This window comes from Podarcis erhardii, assembly GCF_964252035.2.
Source record: "Podarcis erhardii genome assembly, chromosome: 7".
NCBI lineage: Eukaryota > Metazoa > Chordata > Lepidosauria > Squamata > Lacertidae > Podarcis > Podarcis erhardii.
The window spans coordinates 63,894,087-63,918,782 of record NC_138511.1 but is presented as its reverse complement, the minus strand read 5'-3'; the positions used below and the strand labels follow the sequence as shown (position 1 = coordinate 63,918,782).

The window sequence follows — 24,696 nt, the reverse complement described above, 5'->3', positions numbered from 1 at the left end:
TCCACCCAGCATGCCTGTCTGGACTCCAGTGCCACCAGATGTCCACATCGGGGACTATCATTTGTGCAAACGTGCAAAATCCAGATCACATGACCCTACCTCCACTGAACTTTGTGGTGGTGTTAGAAGTAGTGCAATGCCCCCAAGGAAAATGGCTCAGGATATCCTCCTACCTGGTTTGAATTCTTATTTGTTTTTAAGAAACAAATTAGAGTTTAAATTCTAACAAACTCTAAACCAAAAGCACTGTTGGTGTCAATGTTTGTGGCACTGCCACCTTCTGTTTGTTCACAGTGGTGATCAAAGAACAGGCTTGCTCTAAAGACAAGGAGTGAAAATATAATTATTACTATTACTATTTATTGAATTTGCTAGTCGCTTTAGATTGCCCAAGGCAACCCAAAGTGACTTACAAACAATATTTACATTGGCATGATTTTTGCAGGCAGTAATGTGAAATGCAAATCTTTTTGTAAAATAAGATTTATTGATGTTGGGTCAATACAATCAAGTACTGTAGTTTCAGTTCAAAAGTGAAGACCAGTTTTTGATCACAAAACAAGAGTGCATTTTAAAACCAAATTTACTATGAAACAGTGCATGTAACATAAGTATTTACAAAACTAAAAATTCGCTATATACTAGGTTAGCAATGAAGATACTAGAGGCAAACTTCTTTTCTTTAAAAGAGAGAGAATTTGTATATAAAAATGCATATTGTAATGCACAGTTCAAAGTAGTTTCCAAACCTGATCTTTCTGCTGACTGAAACCTAATTCCCACATGCTCTCCAACAAAAAAACCCCAAACTTTGTCACAGACAATATCTGGCATCTCATTAAAAAAAAAAAAAAAGCTAACTCATGTGAATCAGCCTCTTCATCCCACACTTCATTTCCTATGTGTAATAACAGCCTCTATATTAAGAAGTTTAAAAAGTTGTATAAATGCAGAAGGGTTATGCCCTGTATGAGAGAAGAGAAGAGTGAGGCTGCAGAACAGCACCCATGAAACAAAACAATTTAGTTTGGAGATAAATGTGCTTTTTGTCATTGTGTTTTCTGTCTTACCAGCCAGATCACAAATGTTGAATCTCCAAAGGAGCTGAAAAAAGAGGTTATCTCTGTGTTAGAACACAGTATAAATAAATTGTGTACCAACACACCCAGGAGCAATTCTGGGGTTTATGTGATTCTCTGCTGCTGTTAGAATACTTATCCACCACAATTTCAATCTCTGCCAATCTGACTTTTAAATAGTAACACATTTTCTTAGATCTGATGGTGTTAAAAATGGAAGCCTAATACTCTACTTCATAGAAAAATAGACTTAAATTTAGAGCACCAGTCTCTTGGAAGCCTTCTTCCAATATTAGGCACGTAGAAAATGTGTGCACTTGGCTTCTTCAGTTTTAGCCTGTGGTGACCCAATGTGAAACCAAAGATGTTATTGCAAGCAGAGTGTGCCTTTGGCATTCTTGTCCTCTCCAGGAATTTAGAAAACATCAGATGGAATCAGAAATCTTGGGCCTATTCTTTTGCTTGTGTCTAAATCGTACAAGTTTAAGTTAAATGAAGGAAAGAAGAAGAGGCAGTTGGCAGCGCAGCTGAAATAGCAGGTGACCTAAATTTCAATTCTCCAGCATCCATCTATCAGTGTTAGTTATTTTTACAAACCAAAATGTGATGATTTTTTTCTCTCTCAACCGTCGCCCTAGAATACTTGTTCACAAATTTAAAGTTCACTGCATTTTAATGTTTAAATACCTTTATCTACATTAAACCTGGGAGATTGAACTAAGCCACTCTCGCTGTATTGTTGGCATCCTGGACACTTGAAAAGAAGCTCTGAACTATGAACTGGATCAATTCCATCTATTTTTTTTCACCAAAACAGCATATTATTTCTCCAAGATGAGAGAGCTCACTCCTCAGCAATTTAAGGGTATGCGTTACCACTTCTGAAAGCACTGTACACATGATCACTTATCCCAAAATCTGTGAATAACCTTGTAAGGCAGGTGACATTTCAAGCATTATTGAGAGAAAGTGGTAAGAAAAGACAAATTATTCTTTTCCAAAATCACATAAATCTTTGCACACAACACTTTGCACCTTTTTAATAGATATTGCACTATACTGAATAACATTAAGTAGCTAATAGCACCGTTGTAGAAATGATTGAATGGAAAGTTACCATGAAATCTACTTTTTTAAAAAATCAACATTTTTATGGTGGTTGGGTACTTCCACCACCCTGAACAACACATCCTGAAAAAAATGGTCTCTTAACTGGCACTTCGAAGATAACACAAGTCAAGCTAGTAGCAACTGAACCTGTATCTGCAGTGCCTTTACACTGGTTTTGTCAGACAACAGCGTTCATAGAACTATCTTTTTAGGCTGCTGACTCATGAAGGATATTTAGCTACTTGATTTGCTTAGGGACTATCAAGCATGTGCACTTTAGGGAGTCCTGTTTTTGTAGAGGATCACAAAAGTCTCTGGCTTTGGAATATGTTTCACTTGCCATCCCTTTCCCCATATACCTCTGATGGCATGATTTAAAGATGTGTTAAGCATTGTGTAAAAGGTGCTCATGCAAAGCATTCCACAATTAATTCATCACTTTGTCACAATTTGACTGACTTGAATCACACTTTTAGAGCAGAAAGATTAAAAGTGAACAAATGCTAAATTTGGAAGGTGGTGTCTTAAGTTGATACGTCACACAACCTGCAGATCCCCGAGTGCTGCTGTCCATCGCATGCCTTCCGTGTATCCTAAGAGAACTGACGGGCAGCTAATCCTCAAGTTAGCATCTGTGGTCGATGTGCAGTCACTAGGGTAAACTAAATTCTGAATACAAAGATGGTACTGAAAACAACAGCAAAGTTTTCTCTCTCAAATTATCTTCTCAGCTTGGTCAAAATGGTTCCACACACCATTGGTTTTCACCATCTTCCCAGTGACACTGTTTTTTATTTTATTTTTAACGGACAAGTTTATGGCTACAGTGGATTAAAGGAGGTGTGCCCAACAGCTGTTATGTAGGGCAGAGAAGGAATCCAGAAAAAGATGAATGGATGTATTCAGTGGAGTACAGACCGTTGGCCTGATCCGATGGCATTTGGATCCAGACCTGGTCGTTCTCTTTGAGTTCAAGCACTGCACTACCGGAAGCTTGGTCCAAGTAGCCTTTTTTGTATTCATCGTAGGTATAGGTGGCAGGCACGTTGTTTTTGTAAAGTGCCACCCAGACATTAGTTCCTTTAACGTGCACGTGATAAGCAAAGTAATAGATGCCAGAGATGGGACAAGTGAAGATTCCTGTCACTGGGTTATAGCCGTTGTGACCATTGTACAAAGTCCTGTCGAATTTTACTGGCATTCCTGAGGCTGGGAATGGTGATGTTAAGATGGCAGTGAAGGCAGGTACCATCTGGGCAGATAGTTCCCCTCGGCCAAACTGCGGCTTCCCAGGCTTGCCATTCCCCAGAACTGCTCCCTCTACACCTCCATTTGGCAAGTGGAGGCCAGCAATCCCTGTCTCATCAAACATCCCGGGTGCTCCTGGGGGTCCAGGTGGCCCTGGTGGTCCTGGAAGCCCATTTAATCCAGGATTTCCTGGAACCCCTGGTGGCCCACTGGGACCTACAATACCCGGCTCCCCTACTTTGCCATTTCCTGGTTGGCCTGGGAGGCCAGGCTCTCCTTTCAGTCCTGGTAAACCTTGGGGCCCCATTGGACCAGAAGGGCCTTGCAGACCTGGTATCCCTGATGAGCCTCTGAGGCCTGGTTGCCCTGGAATACCAGAGTCCCCCTTTGGGCCCATGGGCCCTGTAATCCCGGGGACCCCAGGGAGACCAGCGAATCCACCTTCCCCCTTGGGGCCCATTGGGCCAGGCATCCCTTGTGGTCCAGGCAATCCTCGCTCCCCAGGAATCCCTGGCTTCCCCACAAAACCGCTAGGCCCTTGGTCCCCACGCATACCTGGTAGCCCTGCAGGCCCACTTGGTCCAGCTTCACCTTTAGGGCCTGGAATGCCATGTTTACCTGGCATACCCATAGAACCAGGAATCCCAGGGGCCCCTGTGATACCAGGGGGACCCATTTCACCTGGCTCTCCATCCATTCCAGGCTCCCCTTTTTCTCCGCTGATTCCTGGCACACCTGGTTGCCCACGATCTCCCTTTAAGCCAGGCAACCCAGGCTTCCCGTACCCCGTAGGCCCAGGCATGCCAGGAAGGCCACGGTGACCAGGTTCTCCTTTGGGGCCCACATGCCCTTGCAGTCCAGGCACACCAGCTGCCCCTGGCACACCAATTCCATCCACACCTGGTGGGCCACGTGGGCCCATAGGGCCAGGCTGCCCACTGAGCCCTGGTTCTCCTGGAAGCCCTGGGTCACCTTTGCCACCTGGAGCACCAGGCAACCCATCAAGTCCAGGTTTCCCAATTCCCTGTGGCCCCGGAGGTCCTGCAGGGCCTGGGGGGCCTCCGTTTCCCCGCGGCCCTATCAACCCTGGCTTCCCAACTCCATTTTCACCCTTCATGCCACGCTCGCCACGGGGACCGGGCTCTCCTTTGGCCCCAGGCTCCCCCCGGAATCCTGGCAGGCCTGGGCTTCCTGTTGCGCCTGGCTTTCCGTTCACAGAAATGCCAGCTGGGCCAGGCACTCCTGGAGGGCCTGGCAAGCCTCGTGGCCCTTGGTCTCCTCTCATGCCCGGCTCACCATTAATTCCAGGCATCCCTTTCATACCTGCCTTGCCAGGGAGCCCTGGGATGCCTGGTTTGCCAATGCCAGAAAAGCCAGGTGGGCCTGCGGGGCCTGGTTGGCCGTGGAGCCCTGGTTTGCCAATGCCGGGTTTCCCAGGGTAGCCAGGTGGGCCAGGAGGTCCTCTTAGGCCAGGCTTTCCAGGAGGTCCAGGTTCTCCTTTGAGGTCCATTGGCAGCAGTGGTGGCATATCTGCGAAGAGAAGAGGGGCACATCAGTATGAATTGGGAAAGAAAGGACTGGCAACTTAACATTTTGGAAGCCAAGGGAAATGTAGATGCATGCCGTCTCTTCAGCTCCAACTACCAATGGCTCCCAGCACCATTATTGGTTAAACTTCCTTCTGTTGCTCTCAGAACATAGTATCTGAGTAGGTAACAACCTTTGTTGCCTGAAAGTCTTGAGGAGACACATTGATGCCATCAAAGGACATTGCACAAGAACAACATCATATTTCCAAATATGTATTTAGATTTGAGGTCCTTTGGAATAATTAGCTGCATTTCTGCATTGTGACAATTAAACAGCATAATCCAGACAACTCCAAAATAAGAACAAGTGATTACGTTTCTGCATATGCAAAAGCACCTGTACAAGAGGGTCACAGATGGAGGTAAAGGCTTGGTGGTAGATACCAAGCCCCTTAAGAAAACTACATTTGTAAAGAAACCTAGCTTGCAAGATGCACAAAACAAAGAACAGTGCTTAGGCAGGCCTCCTGCTTTTCTGTTGTTGAAACTGTGCTAAACTTACTTCTTTTAAATGCCATGGTGTTCCCCTAAAACTCATGAGTGATGTAAAAGAGCCTTTGTTCACTACAAGATGCTGAGTTTGAGTCCACCCCGCTGCATGTACTTCTGTTTAAGCACTGTCTTGATGCAGCGATAGACAGGATCAACACCATCTCTTCAAAAGAAAGAAAGTCTCCAGAGATTTGGCCATTGTGAAACAGTTTCCCTCAGCCAATGGGAGACTAATTCTGCAAATGAAACACACATGCGAGGAAAAAGACCCAGATGGCATTGACAAAGCAGCCCTCATTCCAGTAGGTGAGTGTATGGAATACACTTATCTTATTTTAAAATCTGAAAAATTAGCACCAGACATTCCTGATGTTACTCTCCTCCTGTTAGTGGAAACATTTGCGGCTTATCTGCATATCAAAGGCCTTGCCCACATCCACTGTCCTAGCTAGGGTTGCAAAAGCATCTCAGGAAATCCTTGCCCGTATAGCTCTTAAGTGGCCACAGTAGTAATGCAGCCAAAGAGAGCCATTTAAGCTTGCATGCTCAAGCAAGTTTTTTTTCGTTCTCTTTCGGCGCCCGGAAAAAATGCTTTCCCGAGGAAAATTATTTCAGTATGTTCTTATGCTGCAGTTAATAGTTTGAGAAGAATTAGCTTTCTAGGTCATCAGAACAAGGAAGCAGTCAGGCCTACAAGGCGAGGGAATGAGAGTGAAAGAAAAAACAACACACACACACACACACACACACACACACACCCCAGTCTTATGAAAAGGAATTGGGAGGTGGGGGAGAGAGGTGGAAAGGGAATGAACAGATGCAACTTTGCCAACTTCAGCCGGTCAGGAAAGCAGACAGGAAAACCAAACCGGGGACGCTAGCACGGAGAAATTGGGACACTGCAGCCCTGATGTGATCCAATTTCAAAAGAATTATGTCTCGCCGCAGAAACAGAGTGTGTGCTCAACAGCAACAGTGTTTGTGTGGGGATTTATGCCCTCCCACTGAGGCATGAGGAGAACCTCAACTAGTGCTTAAAGGCTACACCCACCAAGAAAGGGGGGGAGGGAAAGCCTGGTGGGTGTTAAGGGAAGGTTTCTTCAATGGATGGCCCCCATTTCTCTTAACATCTGAGCTCTGCCTCTTCTTGAATGGCATTGTTCTTCACATTCTAACTGTTATGGGAGGCTCTTGAGCTTGAGCTCTTGGTACAGCAAACTAAATATGACATAATAGGCATCACTGAAACCTGGTGGGATAAGTCCCACGACTGGAATGTAATAATGGAGGGTTACAATCTATTTCAGAGAAACAGACCAGACAAGAAAGGAGGAGGAGTGGCGTTATATGTCAGGGATGTGTATACCTGTGAAGAGATCCAAGATTTAGAACCTCAAAGCCAAAGTGAGAGCATTTGGGTCAAAATTAAGGGAGAAAAGAATAACAGGGACCTCATCGTGGGAGTTTACTATAGATCCCCAAGCCAAAGGGAGGACATAGATGATGCCTTCCTGGAACAGATGGCCAAGCATGCAAAAGGAAGGGAGATAGTAATGGGGGACTTCAACTACCCGGATATTTGCTGGATGTCAAACTCAGCCAAGAGCATAAGGTCAAACAGATTCCTCACTGGCCTTGCAGACAACTTCGTTGTCCAGAAAGTGGGAGAAGCAACAAGAGGAACAGCCATTTTAGATCTGGTCCTAACCAATGTTGATGACCTGGTTAGTGGGGTAGAAGTGGAAGGATCATTAGGCGCGAGTGATCATGCTCTTCTGAAGTTTACTATACAGCGGAAAGGAGCAGCCAAGCATACTAGGACTCAATTTCTTGACTTTAGGAAAGCCGACTTTATAAAACTTAGGGAAGTGCTGGGTGAGATCCCATGGACAGTAATATTAAAAGGAAAGGGAGTTCATGATGGCTGGGAGTTTGTTAAGAGGGAGATAGTAAAAGCACAACTTCAGGCAATACCAATGAGACGGAAACATGGAAGGTGCCTAAAGAAGCCAGGGTGGCTATCTAAAGAACTTTTAACTGAGTTAAGATTAAAAAAGGATGTGTAGAAAAAATGGAAAAGGGGGGAAACCACCAAAGAGGAATTCAAACAAATAGCCAGCACGTGTAGACACAAAGTCAGAAAAGCTAAAGCACAGAATGAACTCAGGCTTGCTAGAGAGGTTAAAAGCAACAAAAAAGGCTTTTATGGGTATGTTCGTAGCAAAAGGAAGAAGAAAGAAACAGTGGGGTCACTCAGAGGAGAAGATGGTGTAATGCAAACAGGGGACACAGAAAGTGCTGAACTCCTCAATGCCTTCTTTGCCTCAGTCTTCTCCGATAAAGAAAACAATGCCCGACCTGAAGAATTTGGAGCAAATGATTCAGCAGAGGAAACACAGCCCAGAATAACTAAGGAGATAGTAAAAGAATACTTGGCTAGTTTAGATGTATTCAAGTCTCCAGGGCCAGATGAGCTGCATCCAAGAGTATTAAAAGAACTGGCAGATGTGATCTCAGAACCACTGGCAGTCATCTTTGAGAATTCCTGGAGAACAGGCGAAGTCCCGGCAGACTGGAGGAGGGCAAATGTTGTCCCTATTTTCAAAAAGGGGAAAAGAGAGGACCCAAATAATTACCGCCCAGTCAGTCTGACATCAATACCAGGGAAGATTCTGGAGCAGATCATTAAGCAAACAGTCTGTGAGCACCTAGAAAGGAATGCTGTGATCACCAATAGTCAGCATGGATTTCTGAAAAATAAGTCATGTCAGACTAACCTGATCTCGTTTTTTGACAGAATTACAAGCCTGGTAGATGAAGGGAACGCAGTGGATGTAGCCTACCTTGATTTCAGCAAGGCATTTGACAAGGTGCCCCATGATATTCTTGTAAAGAAGCTGGTAAAATGCGGTCTTGACTATGCTACCACTCAGTGAATTTGTAACTGGCTGACTGACCGAACCCAAAGGGTGCTCATCAATGGTTCCTCTTCATCCTGGAGAAGAGTGACTAGTGGGGTGCCACAGGGTTCTGTCTTGGGCCCGGTCTTATTCAACATCTTTATCAACGACTTGGATGATGGACTCAAGGGCATCCTGATCAAATTTGCAGATGACACCAAACTGGGAGGGGTGGCTAACACCCCAGAGGACAGGATCACACTTCAAAACAACCTTGACAGATTAGAGAACTGGGCCAAAACAAACAAGATGAATTTTAATAGGGAGAAATGTAAAGTATTGCACTTGGGCAAAAAAAATGAGAGGCACAAATACAAGATGGGTGACACCTGGCTTGAGAGCAGTACATGTGAAAAGGATCTAGGAGTCTTGGTTGACCACAAACTTGACATGAGCCAACAGTGTGACGCGGCAGCTAAAAAAGCCAATGCAATTCTGGGCTGCATCAATAGGAGTATTGCATCTAGATCAAGGGAAGTAATAGTGCCACTGTATTCTGCTCTGGTCAGACCTCACCTGGAGTACTGTGTCCAGTTCTGGGCACCACAGTTCAAGAAGGACACTGACAAACTGGAACGTGTCCAGAGGAGGGCAACCAAAATGGTCAAAGGCCTGGAAACGATGCCTTATGAGGAACGGCTAAGGGAGCTGGGCATGTTTAGCCTGGAGAAGAGGAGGTTAAGGGGTGATATGATAGCCATGTTCAAATATATAAAAGGATGTCACATAGAGGAGGGAGAAAGGTTGTTTTCTGCTGCTCCAGAGAAGCGGACACGGAGCAATCGTTCCAAACTACAAGAAAAAAGATTCCACCTAAACATTAGGAAGAACTTCCTGACAGTAAGAGCTGTTCGACAGTGGAATTTGCTGCCAAGGAGTGTGGTGGAGTCTCCTTCTTTGGAGGTCTTTAAGCAGAGGCTTGACAACCATATGTCAGGAGTGCTCTGATGGTGTTTCCTGCTTGGCAGGGGGTTGGACTCGATGGCCCTTGGGTCTCTTCCAACTCTATGATTCTATGATTCTATGATTCTTTGTTTTAGTGTATTTCATTCTTGATTTTAGTTAGCTGCCGTGAGTGATGCATAAACACTAAGCCCTTTGCACTCATATAGTCATAGTCCCCCCCCCCCACTTTCCCATCTAAAGTGGGGATAATAATATGGGCCTATGTTAAAAGGTTGCAAGAATTAACATACTTAAAAATGGAGAATGTATTTGAAGTGCTGTGAATTCTCAAAAGCACTACATCAATTATTTTCTAAAACCAGATCCATGCCTCTGATGATAAATCCTCATCAAGAGCCATTTCAAGAAAATCAGTTGCCAAAGTTTTTCCTGGCACTGCAAGTCATGAACAATTAAATCAAAAATGTTATTGCTAGGAACCTGCTAGGAGAAGTTTCTTTTTTGCTTTGCTCTGCAGGTAGGCTTAGGTGATGGTGGAAGCAGAATACCTCTGCACATAAAAGCAAAAAAGATTGATCTAGCCATCACCCTGACATGTTATGTGTTTTATTTGCAGGGATGGTGTCTGCTTCTGGGAAGGAGCACATATGCAATCAACTCCCACTCCCTGGTAGACTTCAGAAAAATGCCTTGACACTTGATTGTGCTGGCAGTACAAAATGTGTTTGTGGCCCTTTAGATCACAGGTGGAGAAGAAATCTGATTTCATTTTCAAAATGTTCTTCATCTGAACAATCCTGCAAGGTCTTTTACTGATCCTATTTTACAGGTGGAGAACTTAGGTCAGAGACCAAATGCCGTCCAGAGTGCCTGGGGCAAGCCAGCTAGATGGGCAAGGTATAAATAATAAAACTACTATTGTTTTTGTTATTATTAGTTAGTCACACACTTTAATAAACACACTTAACCTGGCTGTATTTACTCTGGAGAAAAAGCAGCTTCAGGCCCCAATCTGGATTATGCTTCTGATTCAGACTGTGGCAACTTTCTCCTGAAAACCACTCTGTACCTGGCTTCCTCCGGAGGAACCAGTGATGGGATCATGGCAAACCCCTATGTTTTCATTGCACCTAGACTTTCCCACTTCCTGTGGTTCTGTTCCCGTGGTTCTGTTTGTGTCTCAAACATAAGTGGAACTAGACAAGCTTCCTCCTCAAGCTGCCTTTGGAGGCCTCTTGATATTGCAATTTGGAAACTGTGACTTTGAAAGACTGCAAATTCCAGCAACAGCCACTGGGTGGTGGTGTTACATAAAACATCAGCATTTTTCCATTGGCTATGGCCATCACCTGATCATGAAGCTATTCACATCTTCATATTTGTCCCCCCAGTTTACTCCGGCAATATACTTTTCTTGCCTTGTAAAAGGCACTGGGGCTAAGCCAGGGCTCTGGTTCAAGCCCCTATGCCTGCCTCCTCATTTTATTTTCTTACTTGAGAACTCGACGTGCATATTTTCCACATTCAGAGTATGTTCTCTGCATGCTTTTGAATAGTTAGTTATCATGTCCCCAGAACATTTGTCTTTTCTGAGCAGTCACCATGCTGTAAGTTAGTCCTTGGGGAAAATGCAAAGTGTTTGCACATTCACGGGATGCTATGTCAGGCCACTGGTCCATCTAGCTCAGAACTGTCTACTCTAAACTGACTGGCTCTTCAATGTTCCAGTTAATTCCATTGGATCTAATTGTCAGTCCTTGGAAAAAAACAAAATAAAAAAATTCCTTCCAGTAGCACCTTAAAGACCTTAAAGGTGCTACTGGAAGGAATTTTTAAATTTTGTTTTGACTATGGCAGACCAACACGGCTACCTATCTGTACTTGGAAAAAAAGTGTGTGTGCAGGTACATTCTCCCTCTTGTGGGTGGGGCCATGGGTGTAGAGGGTTTTTTTTGGGAGGGGGCTGCTGGAGTGATGTACCCCATGCTTGAGCTAGAGAATGAGTGGGAGTGAAGGGGAGGAAGGAGGTGGAAAAGCCTAGTTCTGAAACCTGGACAAATCTTCCTTCCTTGCCTGATCAGCTTTTCTTTCTTTTCTTTTGTTGCCTCTCACCCAGGGTGTGCTGCTGCTGCTGCTGCCGCCTGCTGTTTTCACAAACACAGCCTGCTCAGTGGCAACAAGAACACATTGGAAGAAATAAACACTAGCACAGAGAGATACTTGAATCTCAGCCCATCAGCAGCCAAAAATGTTACTTCTCAGTAAGGCTGTGCTGGAGTTTGTGCTTTGTTTTGTTCTCCTTGGCTGCAGTTCAGATAAGAGCTTCACAACAGCTGGAAAAGGCAGGGAAAAAGAAAAGAAGACCTTTGCTCCCTTTAATGCTACATAGAAGGGTGTGCGTGTGTCTTTTAACCTCCTTACATACCACATTTAAACATCCGATGAGCCTAGTTGGTTGAGCAGTAATTCCTGTGCAAGAGATGCCCATCTTCTCTGCTAGCCTTTAAGAAACCTGGGTAAAGATACCTTTTCCCTTACTCTCTCACAGTTCTATAAATTATAATTCTGCATCAGCAATACATGTACTCTGGAATGATGCTGAGAAACATCTTGTTCTATCACCAAATGCAACAGATACCATGAGGTAGAATGAGGCAGCTGCCTCAAGGGGCGGGTACTGAGGGAGGGAATGCCGTGCTCTCAGGACAAGGGACACATAATCCTATTTGGCTGCCCCACTGACCCGCCTAGCAGTTGCATTTTACACTAGCTGCAGTCTCCAAACTCTCATCAAGGGCAGTCCTCTTCGAGGCAGCAGCAGTTGGCACAGAGCATGAGGAACTAGAGGGCTGAGTCAAAGAATCCAAAGAAAAGGTAGGTTTAGAGTGAGGGGAGGCAGTCCCAAGCACACTGGGCAAAAAAGAAGTTAGAGTGGAATCTTTTGTAGGCATGGGGGACCTTAATATCTATATTATGTTTTATGTACATTATGTACATTACCTAACTGCAGTCTTTGCAACAACTCTGTAAGGCTGCCTTTTCTCCAAAACGTCTGTGCTGGCTTGGGCCAATGGGAGTCACACCAAAGCATCTGGAGGGCACCAGTTTGGCAAAGGCTGCTGTCAGGTACACCAGTGGCATCTTTCCATTTTGCAGATAGGGACGTGGCAGGGGAGGAAGGCTGAGCAATAGACTGTGGCTTGTCCAATGCCACCTATGGAGTTCATGGCAGACATGAGAGGTGAACTGGGGATTGCCTGATTTGTAACTGTCTCTGAGCCACTATGATACACCACTTCCGGGATATGCCTGGAAAGGATTTTCTGGTGCCCAGAGCCTACACTCCCTTTCCTGAAATTAGTTTTGAGAGAAGCATTCCATTGTAATCAGCAGAATAGGCTGTGGTGTGTGGTTGGTTGTTGTTGTGTTGTGCTGTCCACAATTTCTCTAGTTTGCAGTTGTGTCCACAGGCCCCACAAGGTTGGTGACTCCTGCGGCCCTAAATCTCATATACCGCATCATTTGTGAGTGCCATGCCGCCTATATCTAGCTTAAGCCACTTTCCTCTAAAAAATGCACCCAAGCAGAGACCTGATTTCCCACAAATTCCACTGAATCTTATTTATTTAATATCATTTCATAAAATTTATATACTGCCTGATTGCAAAAAAACCCCCTCAACATTGTTTACCAAAAAATGCTTTGAGGGTTTTTTCCAGCAAGAAGTTTTATACACATTTTACCTTTTCGAGGTAAATATCCCAAGTTTGCATATATACATTATGGTAGTGTATATATGCTTTCTACACCAATATATGCTTTATACCCTGTGTAAAGAATATAACAAATGAAGAAGCATCTTTGGAAAGCGCTGCTGATAACTTATTAAATGTGAACTCTTACATGGTTGTGAAGATGGGAAACAGCACTTAAACATTTCCTAGATTTCATTTATTTTAATTGGCTGCTTTTATAAGCCTCCTGTGCATCACCAGCAACCCAGCACATCTGATTATCAGGTGTGCCAAAACACAGGTGCCATGTGGGAAAGTGCTTATGCCACTTCTTTTGCAGACAGGGAGGTAAAGCTAGTCTCTTCAAGCCCCAGGGACACAGGGAGCTGCCTTATACCAAGGCAGACAAACAATCCATCCATCTCAGTATTGTCCAAACACTCCGGTAAGCAGCTCTCCAGGGTTTCAAACAGGGGCTTCTCCCCATCCTACCTGGAGCTGCCAGGGATTGAACCTGGTATTTCGGCATACAAAGCAGATGTTCCACCACTAGGGCCTGCCCTTCTCTTTCAGGGATCTACACCTCTGGATCTGCTTTCTCTTGTCCATGTGCCTTTACCAACCTAGATAAGAAGTCTGCAGTCTCCAGCAAGGTTCAGCAAAGCTGTGTCTCCAGTTCAGAGTGAAGCAGTCCCCAGGGACCATTGATTACTTCTCTGCTTTTGTCTGTTGTCAGCCAGAGAAGCCTGTCTGGATTTCATACTGTACTGCCCCCTGTATCCCTCACCAATGACCGGGAAGCCCCTTTGCAGTCCAGCTGTGCTGCTGCAACTGGAGAGCACCTGCTATCTCACAGTGGTAGCCTGAAAATCCTCCCTTCACACCCAGCCTGCAGCAGTCACAAAACGTCCTCACCTTTAGGGCAGAGTAAGAGTATTTACCAAAAGACAGTTTTCACGGGTGCCAAGTTACTTACACTGTTTTAACAGCAGCAGCTTTATTTACAAGCCCAGGAGTTTTTAACTTGACCTTGTCATCATTCTTGGTGTGGAGTAAAAGAATTAATAACGGTAATTCACCTTCATCCTGAGGGGGCAAAGGGATGCAGCGGCCTAAATGTCAGTACCCTTCTCAGGCTTGTGTTTCCTGCTTGTGTGCTTTTGTAACTCTAATAGTAAATTTCCCAAGGTTTGGGTGAATCACCTGAGAAGGTCTGAAGAACATCTGTTTTCATAGCTCACAGATTGTTTGTTGGAGAACTGCACTGCAAAATTTGGGTAAGTGTGAATTATTGAAGGATGCCTATGTTTTGGTTCTCATATTGCTTTGATAAATCCAGCTTTGAATGCAAACAGAATCACCCCCACCCTTACCTTGCCAACTGGCAGTGGCTGCTCAAGGCTTCAGGAAAGAATGTTTCCTTGCCCTGTCTGGAGATTCCAGGGATGAAATCTAGGACCCTCTGCACACAAGTCATGTGATCTACTACTGAGCTACAGCCCTTTCCTGTGAAAATGCTGATTGCCGCACATCTTAAAAGAAAACTATATGAATAACATGTTTTAAAAACAGACTGGGTGTGATATGTCGCCCAGCTGAATGTCTGACACCTTACTTTAGGCTGAGAAGACGGTTGCTGCCTGCCAAGTGCCTGAGCCAAGCTCTCTTCTATTCTGGAGAAGTCTTCCTGTGCAATATGGGATGTGGCCCTTGGGTGGGGTTAATCTCATAGCCTATGTCATTCTCCCATTGTTTTTTGATTGTGTCTAGGGGATTTGCGGGATTTTGGAGTAGTATTTTGTATATTGTGGATACCGTCCCTTTACCGTTTCCCTTTGTTGTTAGGAGGAGGTTTTCGAAGGTTGTCAGGGGCCTAGTTGCTGCTGATTTTACTGTTGGGTTGTTTAAGAAGGCATGTAGTTGGTGTTGTGTTAACCAGGTCATTTGGGTGTCTTCTAGTTTGTCTTGTATTTCTTGTGTTGACAAGGGTTTGTTATTTTTATAAAAGTCTATTAGGCGATATAAGCCTTTGGTTCGCCAGGTTTTTGTCTGGAGGTTTTGTGCTGCATGGTAGAATAATGGGTGGTACGCCAGGGGGATTAGTGGGGATGGGGTTGGGGATAGTTTGCCTATTTGTGTTTTCCATGCTTTGAGCATGGTCTGTGTGTACCTGTTAAGTGTTGTGGGAATTTTCTTTAGTTTGTTTGGGAGGAGTGGGTATGTTGTGGTGCAGGTGTTTTCAATTGTGTCCCTCTCTAGGTGTACCCATTGTTTTGTCTCATCTTCTAGTATATATGGGATTATATGGCGTATTTGGTTGGCATTGTAATATGCTTCTATGTTGGGGATTCCCCATCCTCCTTCTGAGGTGGGGAGGTGCAGGTATTTGGGGCTTATTCTTGGTTTTTTATGTGAGAAGATGAAAGAGTGTAGTTTTCTCTGCCAACTGCGAAGTTGGGTTGAGGGGATCCAGATTGGGAGGGTTTGGAATAGGTAGGTTAGTTTTGGGAGTGTGATCATTTTGATCATGGCTATTTTGTCTGAGAGAGTGAAATTCATGTTATTCCATCTCTTTAGGTCTTTGTTAATTTGTCGCCACAGGGGCTTGTAGTTGTGGAGGTACAATTTATTGAGGTTTCTGGTTATTTGTACCCCTAGGTATCTGAACTTGGTGTGGCAAAGTTTTATCTTGGTGACCTTCGTGAGTTCTTTTTGGGTGTGAGGAGGGGTGTTGAAGCACATAGCTTCTGACTTTGTAAAATTTACCTGTAGGCCCGACACCATTGCAAATGTGTTGAGTTCTCTGATTAGGGAGGTTGCTGTGCTTATGGGGTCTGGTGTTGTGACCATTAGGTCATTTGCAAAGAGCCCTAATTTATAGGTTCTGCCTTTTATTTCCACTCCCTTGATGTCTGTGGCTGCTCGGATGCGGATTGCTAAGGGTTCCAGAGCCAGGATAAATAAGAAGGGAGACAGTGGGCATCCTTGTTTCGTGCCTCTTTGGATAGCTATAGTATTAGAATCCATATTGTTAGTTCTGCATTTTGCTGAGGCTTGGGAGTATATTTGTTTGAGGATTTGTAGGAAGTTGGGGCCAAATTTCATGTTAGTTAGTACTGCTAATATGTATTTCCACTCCAAGCAATCAAAGGCTTTGAGGATGTCTAGGGACATAATTGTCAATGGGAGTTTGGTTGCCTTGCTGTGTTCGATCAGGTTCAGTAGTTTCCTGATGGGGTCTGTTATATTGCGGCCAGGGACAAAACCAGTCTGGTCTGGGGCTATTAACTTGTGTAGGAAGATTTTTAGGCGGTTGGCCAAGATTGATGTGAATATCTTGTAGTCTTGGTTTATTAATGAGATTGGGCGGTATGATTCTACTTTGAGGCTGTCTTTTAGTGGTTTTGGGATGGAGACTATTTTGGAGTGGGTCCAGGTTTTGGGGATGGGGCCCCCTTTTATGATGTCGTTGAATAGGCAGGTCATGTAGGGCATCAAGGGTTCTTTGAATTTCCTATAGAATTCTGCTGTGAAGCCATCTGGGCCTGGGGTTTTGTGTGGTTTCAGGTTTTTGAGGACCGCGTCTATTTCCTCTGGGGTGATAGGGCTGTCCATGAATTCCTGTTCCTCATCATTTAGGGTAGGCATGGTCAGTCCTGCTAGAAATGTTCTGATTTCCTTCTCTGGTGGGTTATGGGAGGTGTATAGGTTGGAGTAGAATTCTGCAAATTCTGAGGTTATTTCTTCGGGGGAGAATGTTATGTTGCCGTCTTTTTTGGTGATGCAGTGTATTCTTGTTTTGAGTGCTTTTTTCCTACATCTATTTGCTAGTAATCTGGAGTTTTTCCCTCCATATTTGTAGAAACGTTGTTTAGAGTATAGAATGTTGATCATTGTTTTGTTAATTTCTAGGGAGTCTAGTTCTCTCCTTTTTTGTTCTATAAGTTTGAGGAGTTTTTTAGATCCTGTTTGTTTGTAGCGTGATGAGAGGGCTGTGATGTCTTGTTCTATTTTGCTAATTTTTGAGGAGGTTTGTTTTTTAAGGAATGTTTTCTCTTTTATGCAAGCTCCTCTGGTGACCGCTTTCATTGCGTCCCATAGGAGGGGGGTTGTTATATTGTTTACATCGTTTTCCTTGAAGTAGTTTTGGAGGGTTTTTGTGAGACTCTCTCTAATTTGTTTGTTTGTAGTTAGGATGGGACTGAAGGACCATGATGGGGTGGTTTGTGTTCCTTCTCCTATTTTAACGATGACTTCTACTGGGGCGTGATCTGTGATTTTAATGTTACCTATGTTTGTTGATTCTACTGAGGGGATCAGACCCTGTGTGAGTAGAATGCTGTCCAGTCTGGACACTGTATCATGGCGTCCTGATTGGAATGTATGGCTGATGTCTCCCGGGTTTTGCTCACCCCAAATGTCGTAGAGACCCCTGTTTTTTAGCATTTTTAGTAACTTGTAAGAGTTCCTAGTTGTTGGGGGTTTCCTTCGGAGGAAGGTTGCCCATGGGGTTGTGGGGTGGATATCTTTCAGGGATAAACCTTTCATATTTAGATTGAGGTCCCCTCCTAGGATTGCTTCCCCTTCAGAGAAGGAGAGGAATTTGTTTAGTGTCTTCTGGAAGAATTCTAATTGTTTCGTGTTTGGGGCATATATGGAGCCGATTGTCAGTTTGATTTTGCCATCTAGTGTCCCTTTAGCGAAAATGAATCTGCCTTTTTTGTCCTTGAGGACTGTTGTGGCAGTGAAATTCAGGTCTCTACTGAGTATTATGGCTACACCACGAGCTTTCCCTGAGCCTTGTGCGACCCACTGTTGACTGAAGCGGGGGTCGCTCAGGAGTTTGCTGCCTTTGGGTGGGTTGTGTATTTCTTGTAGGAAGGTGATGTGTGGTTTCATGGTGTTTATGTATGAGGTGATGCGTTTTCTTTTGATGGGGTTTCCCAGCCCCCTCACATTTAGTGTAATTGCTTTTAGGTTAGCCATCTTGCTTATCTATTATGTGGGGCGATTCCCTGCCAACCCGTTCGGGTTGTCTTGTGTCTCTTTCTTCGTGTTGTTTAAAGAACCAGTGGGGTTGCGCTGACCTAGGGTGTGGTGGGTGGGGGGCTAGTGGGATTAAAGTGAGATTTGGGTTAAAGAGTAGGGGGTAAGTTGTAGGGAGTTTCCTATATGTAGTCATATAGGTGTTTGTTTGGGGTATTTTGGGCCATCTGGCATTTAGCCGGTTGGTCCTGGGTCTCAGCTGGTGTGGAAGGCCATGTTCAAGGACAGGCCATCCCCCCTGTTGTCTGCGATAGGGGGTGATCAGCGAGACAGTGTGAAGTGACTTTGTAACGTGGCTGTCAGGTATAAGGTTCGTAAGCAATGTTGCCAATGTTATAAGCAACATTGTTGGTGTGTTGGGGTGGGGATGTGGGTGCTGGTACGCTCTGGTGCCACCATATTGCTGGTTGGGTATCAGATTTTAGCCTGATTGTGGGTTGTGTTATTAAGGTTGGAGTTGTTTTTCCTTAGTATGGAGTATGAGAATGTTGAAGGTGTGGGTGATGGGGAATGTGGTTGAGGTCGTCTGGACTGGTGTTGGGGTGGGGGTTTCTGTGGGGGTGCGGGGCTGGGGGGGATGTTGATGGTGTTAACTAAATCTATGTTTTGGGGGGGGAGAGAGGGGGAAAGGGGGGGAGAAATCACCAGTCCTTCGGTTTGTGGGTTTTTTTCCTGGTTGCTTCATTCAGCTGCGGTTGTTGTTGTTGTTGTAGTAGGGTTGTCCATCTGCGATGAATTGGTTTGGTTAATCTTGGTCTTGTTTCTTGTGTCGTATGGCCAGCGGGACGGTTCTGAGCATTGTGCTTGCCTGTATTGGTTTGCGTTGTTCTGCCGCTTCTGTTGTTTCTTTTTGCTCTGTACCGTCGTCCAGTTGCTTGCTGTTGTTTCCTCGTGGTTGGGGCTGTCACTTGGTGGGTTTGTTGGTTGCCATTCCGGTGGGAGGTCGAGTTCAAGGTTCTTTAGTAGTTGCAGGGCCTCAGGTATGTTGGTAGCCATGTGTTGTGTTGTATTGGTTGTTACAATGAGGCGGAAGGGGAAGCCCCATCGGTATTTGATCCCTGCTTGTTGGAGACGCTGGGTGCATGGGCGCAGGCTTTTCCTCCGGTTTAGGGTATCCTGAGATAGGTCCTGTAGGGCCAGAATGGGGGTTTCTCCATATCGAAGGTTGCTTGAGTTTCTGAGGTGGTGCCATATCTCTTCCTTCTTTTTGTAGCGTGTGAAGCATACAATGATGTCTCTTGGGGGGGTGCTGGGTTTTGGCATAGGTTTTAGGGCTCTGTGAGCCCTCTCCAAGTCATCTGCCTCAAGTTTCAGGCTTGGGATTGTGTTTTTCAGCCAGCGTATAATTAGGTCTGCTGGGCTTTTCTCCTCTGTCTTTTCAGGAAAGTTGCGGAAGCGGATGTTACAACGTCTATTGCGGTCTTCAAGGTCGGCTTGCTTAATGTTCATCTCTCTGTGTTCTGCTTCCATTTGGTTTACCAGTTCATCCAGTTTCTTGTTCACACGTGCGTTCTCCTCCCGGTATTGCTCTATTATTTTTTCTTGCATTTGGTTTTTGTTCTCTAGAGCTTCCACTTTGGAGGTTAGATTGTTGATTAGTACCTGCATGGGAGCCATTGTGGCCTTCAGTGTTTCTTCTAATCTTGCTTCCATTTCCCTCAGATCTCGTTTCGTTATTGGGTGGTCATCATCTTGAAGGGGAGTTACCATCTTAGCATTGTTTGCCATCTCCCTGGTTGGTGTCATCTCAGTCTCCCTGATAGTTTTGGTTTGAGGTTGGCTTGGCGTCCACTTGGGGTAGGGCGTGTGGTGGTTAGGAGTTGTGCCAGTGGTGATTCCTGGGTATTGTTGGGTTGCTGAGCTGATCAGGCTTTGTTGGCTGGTGGCTTTTACAGAGCGTTTGGATTAGGCGGTCATTTGTGTCACTTCTAGCCTGTGTTTTAAGAACTTCTCTTGGGTTTTCTGTAGTTGCCTCAGCGGTGCCGCCGAGGCTGGGGGGGAGGGCAGGTAAGCAGAGGTGGGTAGACTAACGGACAGACAGTTCATATAAAGGGAGGGGGGTTAGCAGGTAGAGATGCAAGAGATTAGAGGGGTGGGGCCAGGGGAAATATGTGTTTAGGAGGGGGTTGTATATACCCAAAAGGGGTACTGGGGTCCAGTTAAGGTGGAAATTGGGGTTGGGAGTGCACTTAGAAACAGAGACAGACAAATAGGCTATATGTAAAGGGTGGAGGGAGAAAAGGGAAGAAGAAGAAGAAGAAAGAGAGAAGAAGGGGGGAGGCGGGGGGAGAGGGGAGATTGGAGTAAGAGAGAAGAGAGAGAGAGAGACAAAAAGAGAGTTGAAAGAGAGGAGAGATAGTACAGTAATATCAGAGGTATTAGATTGCAGCAGTAGTTTTAGCTATAGTATGAGGGGGCAAATTATGATAGGGTGATATGAATGTGTGTATGTGTTTCCTTTAGGGGAAGGGGGGGATGGAGAGAGGGAGGAGGGAGAGAAAATGAGAGGAGGAGGGGGAAGGGTGGGGGAGGGAAGGAGAAGAAAAGAGAGGGGGAGAGGGGGAGAGGGGGAGAGGGGAGGAGGGAGGGAGGGTGAGCTGCTGCAATGGTATGGGGGAAAGTCTTATTTTAAAAGAGGGGGTGGGGGGGAAAGGGCTCCCCTCTCAAAAACAAACTGACGGACAGGCTAAAAAGGGGGGGTTGATTTAAAAAAAATAAAAGGGATAGAAAACAAAATTGGGGATGGAAAATGAAAGGTGGGATAAAGGGAAAAAATGAGGAGGGGTGAAGAGAGCGAGGGGAGAGCAAAAAGGGAGAGAAAAATAAAAGGGGGGAGTTGAGGGGGAGAGTATCAATAACAATAGCCGTGATATAGAGGAAATTTTTGTTTTAAAAGAGAGTGGTGGTCGTAGCTGGGGGCGAAAGATTCCCCCCTCAAGAACAAGCCAACAAATAGAAAAGAGCGGGCTTTAAAAAGAGAGGGGGGAAAATGTGTGGGTTTTTTTAAAAAATAAAATAAAATAAAATAAAATAAAAATAAAATAAATAATAATATTTCCCCCTAATTATTGTTGTTATTTTTTATTTGTAAAAAAGTAATTAAAAATGTACAGGTAAAAGATAAAAATGAGAATTAAAGGTAAAAAAAAAAGGGGGGGTTGTCTTTAGATAGATAGCTAGATAGATAGAGCTTTTTATTTAAAAATGAAAATAAAAATGAGTAAAGTATAGGTAAAAGAGGATAGGTAAAAGAGAGTGGAAAGTCTGGGGCGAAGTGGCAGTCCCAGGAAGTGGCCTGTGATGGTTCAGGGCTGTTTTCTGGGTACTGCCATTTTAATTCTTAAGAGGGGAGTTTGAGGTGAAAATAAAATGAGGTTTAAATTGAGGGTGTGTGTGTGTGGAAAAGTGTGTCTTTAAATAGTGTGTAGAAAAGATAGAAATAAAAATAAACATTCAAATGAAGGGTGGCTGCAGCAGCAGTGGCCCCTCTTTTAAAAAGAAAAATGATAAAAGTAGGTATATGGGGGGGGGAATAAAAAAGAATTTCTTTAAAAAAAAGGGGGAGAGGGGTAGGAAGGGGTTAAAAAAGGATTTTGTTTGTTGGTGGTTGTTTTTTTTAGAAAAAAGGAGAAAAGAAGGGGGTAGTTTCTTCCTTTCTGCGATCTCCTTTGTCATGCGGCTTTGCATGGAGGGGTAGGCTCCGGTCAGCTCAGCCACGTGTTTTTTCGGAGCCTCTTTTGCCTTCCCGTGTTCACCTACCTCCCCTCTTCTTTGTCGGCAGAGATGGGGGCGATGGGGGCAGCAGCGGTAAAGTTAGGGCTCCTTCTTCTTTCTTTCTTTTTTCCCCTTCTTCCTTCCCCCTTCTCTTTTTCTCCCTCTCTGCGTTAGCTCCACTGTCTTCCTGGATTTGGAGCTCCTCTCGGCTGTTGGGGGGGGTCGGGTGCCTTTCCGGCTCAATCAAGGTCGTGGGGGGGGGTATTTTGGCTCCCTTGAAAGACGCCCCGGGCACCCCCGATTCCTCTCCGTTGGCAGTGTTGGCAGCAGCAGACCTGGGAGCCCGGGAATTGGCCACACAGAGCCTTTCACTCTGGCTGGCTTCAGGAGCTCTTTTCTGCTGCTGCAGCCGCCATGCTGCCTCCGGAAGTCCCCTGTATCCTCCTGTGTTGATCATTGACTGCTAATCCTGAAAACAGCACGGCACTAACAGAGAACTGGGGCACAGTAGGAATCAAGTGCTCCACATATATATTTAGACCACAACTCCAGTCATCCCTGATGTTTGGCCACACTTGCTGAGGTAGATGGGAACTGTCAATAACCTAAATCTGGAGGGCACCATGATTGCTACCCCTGCCATAAATGATGAAGTTAGATATAAATTACCCCATCAAAAACCAAACCAACCAACCAACCAACCCACAGGCTACTGAGGAAGGCAATACAAGAAAATAAAAGAGTGAGGGAGCCTCCCTCCACCAAGCAAAATACAACTACCCCACCTAAAGTCACTAGCCAAATGAAACAGCATGCCAATTCATTCTCTGGCTGTGTACACATTACCAGCTTAAAGTGCATCTTGGCTGTTCTTCTCAATTTGGATCAAAGCCGGCTTGGGAGAAAATGCATCAAAATGCAGTGTTTCCTAAGAAACTGCGGGATATACATGGATCGTGCTTTTCAAACCAGAAGTGGAAATGCACTGGATGCAGACTGTATTGGAGTGTGTACGCATCCTCCGTCTTCCTGAAGGGGACGTTGTTATGGCACATCCATTCCACTCAACATCCTGCCTTTAGCCGTGGCTGTCTCTAGCAGGTACCCCAGAGGGAAGGAAAAACCCAAAAACTCAGGCTACTGCAGCAGGAAACAATGTCCTGCCAGCCTGGGCCCCCGTTTCCTCTCCTCTCTGGGTGGCCTGCCTTGATTGCCTGCCTTTCCTCAGCTGAAAAGCACACCAGGCTTCCTGTCCAATGGTCTCACTCTCCAAACCAACACCTGCATGAACACGATGGCAAGCCAATCAAAGGAAGCACTCAAACAGAGACATATTCCTAGGCTCCCCCGCCAATGCAAACCCACTTGAGCCAGCAGAAGTGCAAAGGCTCCTGGGAGTCATATTCCACCTCTAGGCAAAACAAAAGGTGAATTGTTTTACTGGGCACCATATATTCTATAGCGTATCTCCTTTGCTGGCCCACACCAGTGTTTCAGACCTGCATGCTGCCCTGCCACAGTTATTTTGCAGTTTGAGGCAAAATACACAGGAGTCCTTTTTGTAGCTCATTCACTGAAGCAAGGCTGGAGTGCGGGGGAGGTCAGAACAGGGGAGCAAATTAAAATATTCTTCCCAGCTACATTGCAGAAATTGGAACCCACTTACTCAGCTAGCTTCTGATTATAAGAAGGGGGGAAATAATAAAAAAAGATAATTACATCTCCTGTCACAGAAAACGCCAACATCACACCCTGGTCCCATAATACAGCACCTACACTCTCAACAACAATAGACTCAAAGGTGGTGTCTTGTCCAGAACACATGGGGGGCGGGGGCGGATCTAAACCCATGCCTTCCCAGTCCAGCACTCCAGCTACTGCACTCTCCAGTCACCTTTGTCTATTAGCAGGGTTGTGATGCCATTGCCATGTAACCACAGTAAATACTAAGGGAACTGATCTGAGAACCCAAGCTTTTCAGGGAAAGCAATAAGGTTCAGCATGTCCTGAGATCTGACAAGCCTCAGGCTGAATAATGTGTGTGTGCACACACATGCCTACCAACAGCCACAACTGTTGTTCCATCATCTGAAGGGAGCAGAGCTAACCTCTATGTGCACAGCTGGACTGTGAACTTATATCTGTTTTATATCAGCTTTTTTATTTTTAGGTATCTGTATGCTGCTTTTCTGGGGAAATCCCATCCAAATAACCTTTCAACAATAAAAAGTACATGCAAAAAACAATCAGTATCACTAATACCAAGGAAAAAGACTGATCACACACACACACACACACACACACACACACACACACGTACTTACATATAAAGAAAGCATAAAAATAAATTTAAAGCAATAAAAACAGACTCACCATCCCAGTAATACAATGATATACCAACTTACTTTCAGTGAGTGAAACATAAACCACACAGGGGAAGGGTCAATCAATGCAAATCAGACTTCAAGGCTTTACAAAAAGGCAGAAGCCAACCCCAGCTCTAATGGGAAGCTCTGTATGTGTTGAGCCACCACAGAAAAGGCTTGCTCCCTTGTGGTTCCCTCAAGCTGACTGGTCGGTAGTTTCCTGAATCTACTTTTTGCCCCATCTTCAAAAAGATGGGGGAGACCAGGAAACTCCCAAATGATTAGCTTGACACTGATACCAAGAAAGGTCCTAGAATAGATTGATATGTGAGCACATAGGAAAACGGGATGCTGTCATCAGCGGCGGAACATATGCCTGCGCTGCCCAGGATGGGTGCGCTCCCAAAGGGGGCAGGGCATGGAGGGTGCCCTCCCAGGCGTGGGATAGCTGC

General features: G+C 45.1%; 1 protein-coding gene and 2 long non-coding RNA genes across 6 annotated transcripts in view; 2 read left to right on the top strand and 1 right to left on the bottom strand.

Moving 5' to 3' along the window:
• Positions 1-1,875: 1,875 nt before the first annotated feature.
• The window catches only part of COL8A2 (collagen type VIII alpha 2 chain), a 163,100-nt gene continuing 140,279 nt past the window's right edge, over positions 1,876-24,696 (bottom strand). For all 4 annotated transcript variants that reach the window (XM_081871682.1, XM_081871683.1, XM_081871681.1 and 1 more), the window contains one exon: positions 1,876-4,967. In XM_081871682.1, the coding sequence (XP_081727808.1) occupies positions 3,046-4,967 (1,922 nt within the window). In that variant the 3' untranslated portion in view covers positions 1,876-3,045. The remainder of the gene's footprint in view (positions 4,968-24,696) is intronic.
• On the top strand, positions 4,974-11,980 carry LOC309347294. Its single transcript, XR_014158896.1, has 2 exons — positions 4,974-5,824; positions 11,501-11,980. It is a non-coding gene; the product is annotated as an uncharacterized lncRNA (long non-coding RNA).
• LOC309347293 overlaps positions 13,107-24,696 on the top strand; it is a 28,829-nt gene continuing 17,239 nt past the window's right edge. The window contains exon 1 of the long non-coding RNA XR_014158895.1: positions 13,107-14,395. This is a non-coding gene — a long non-coding RNA (uncharacterized lncRNA). The remainder of the gene's footprint in view (positions 14,396-24,696) is intronic.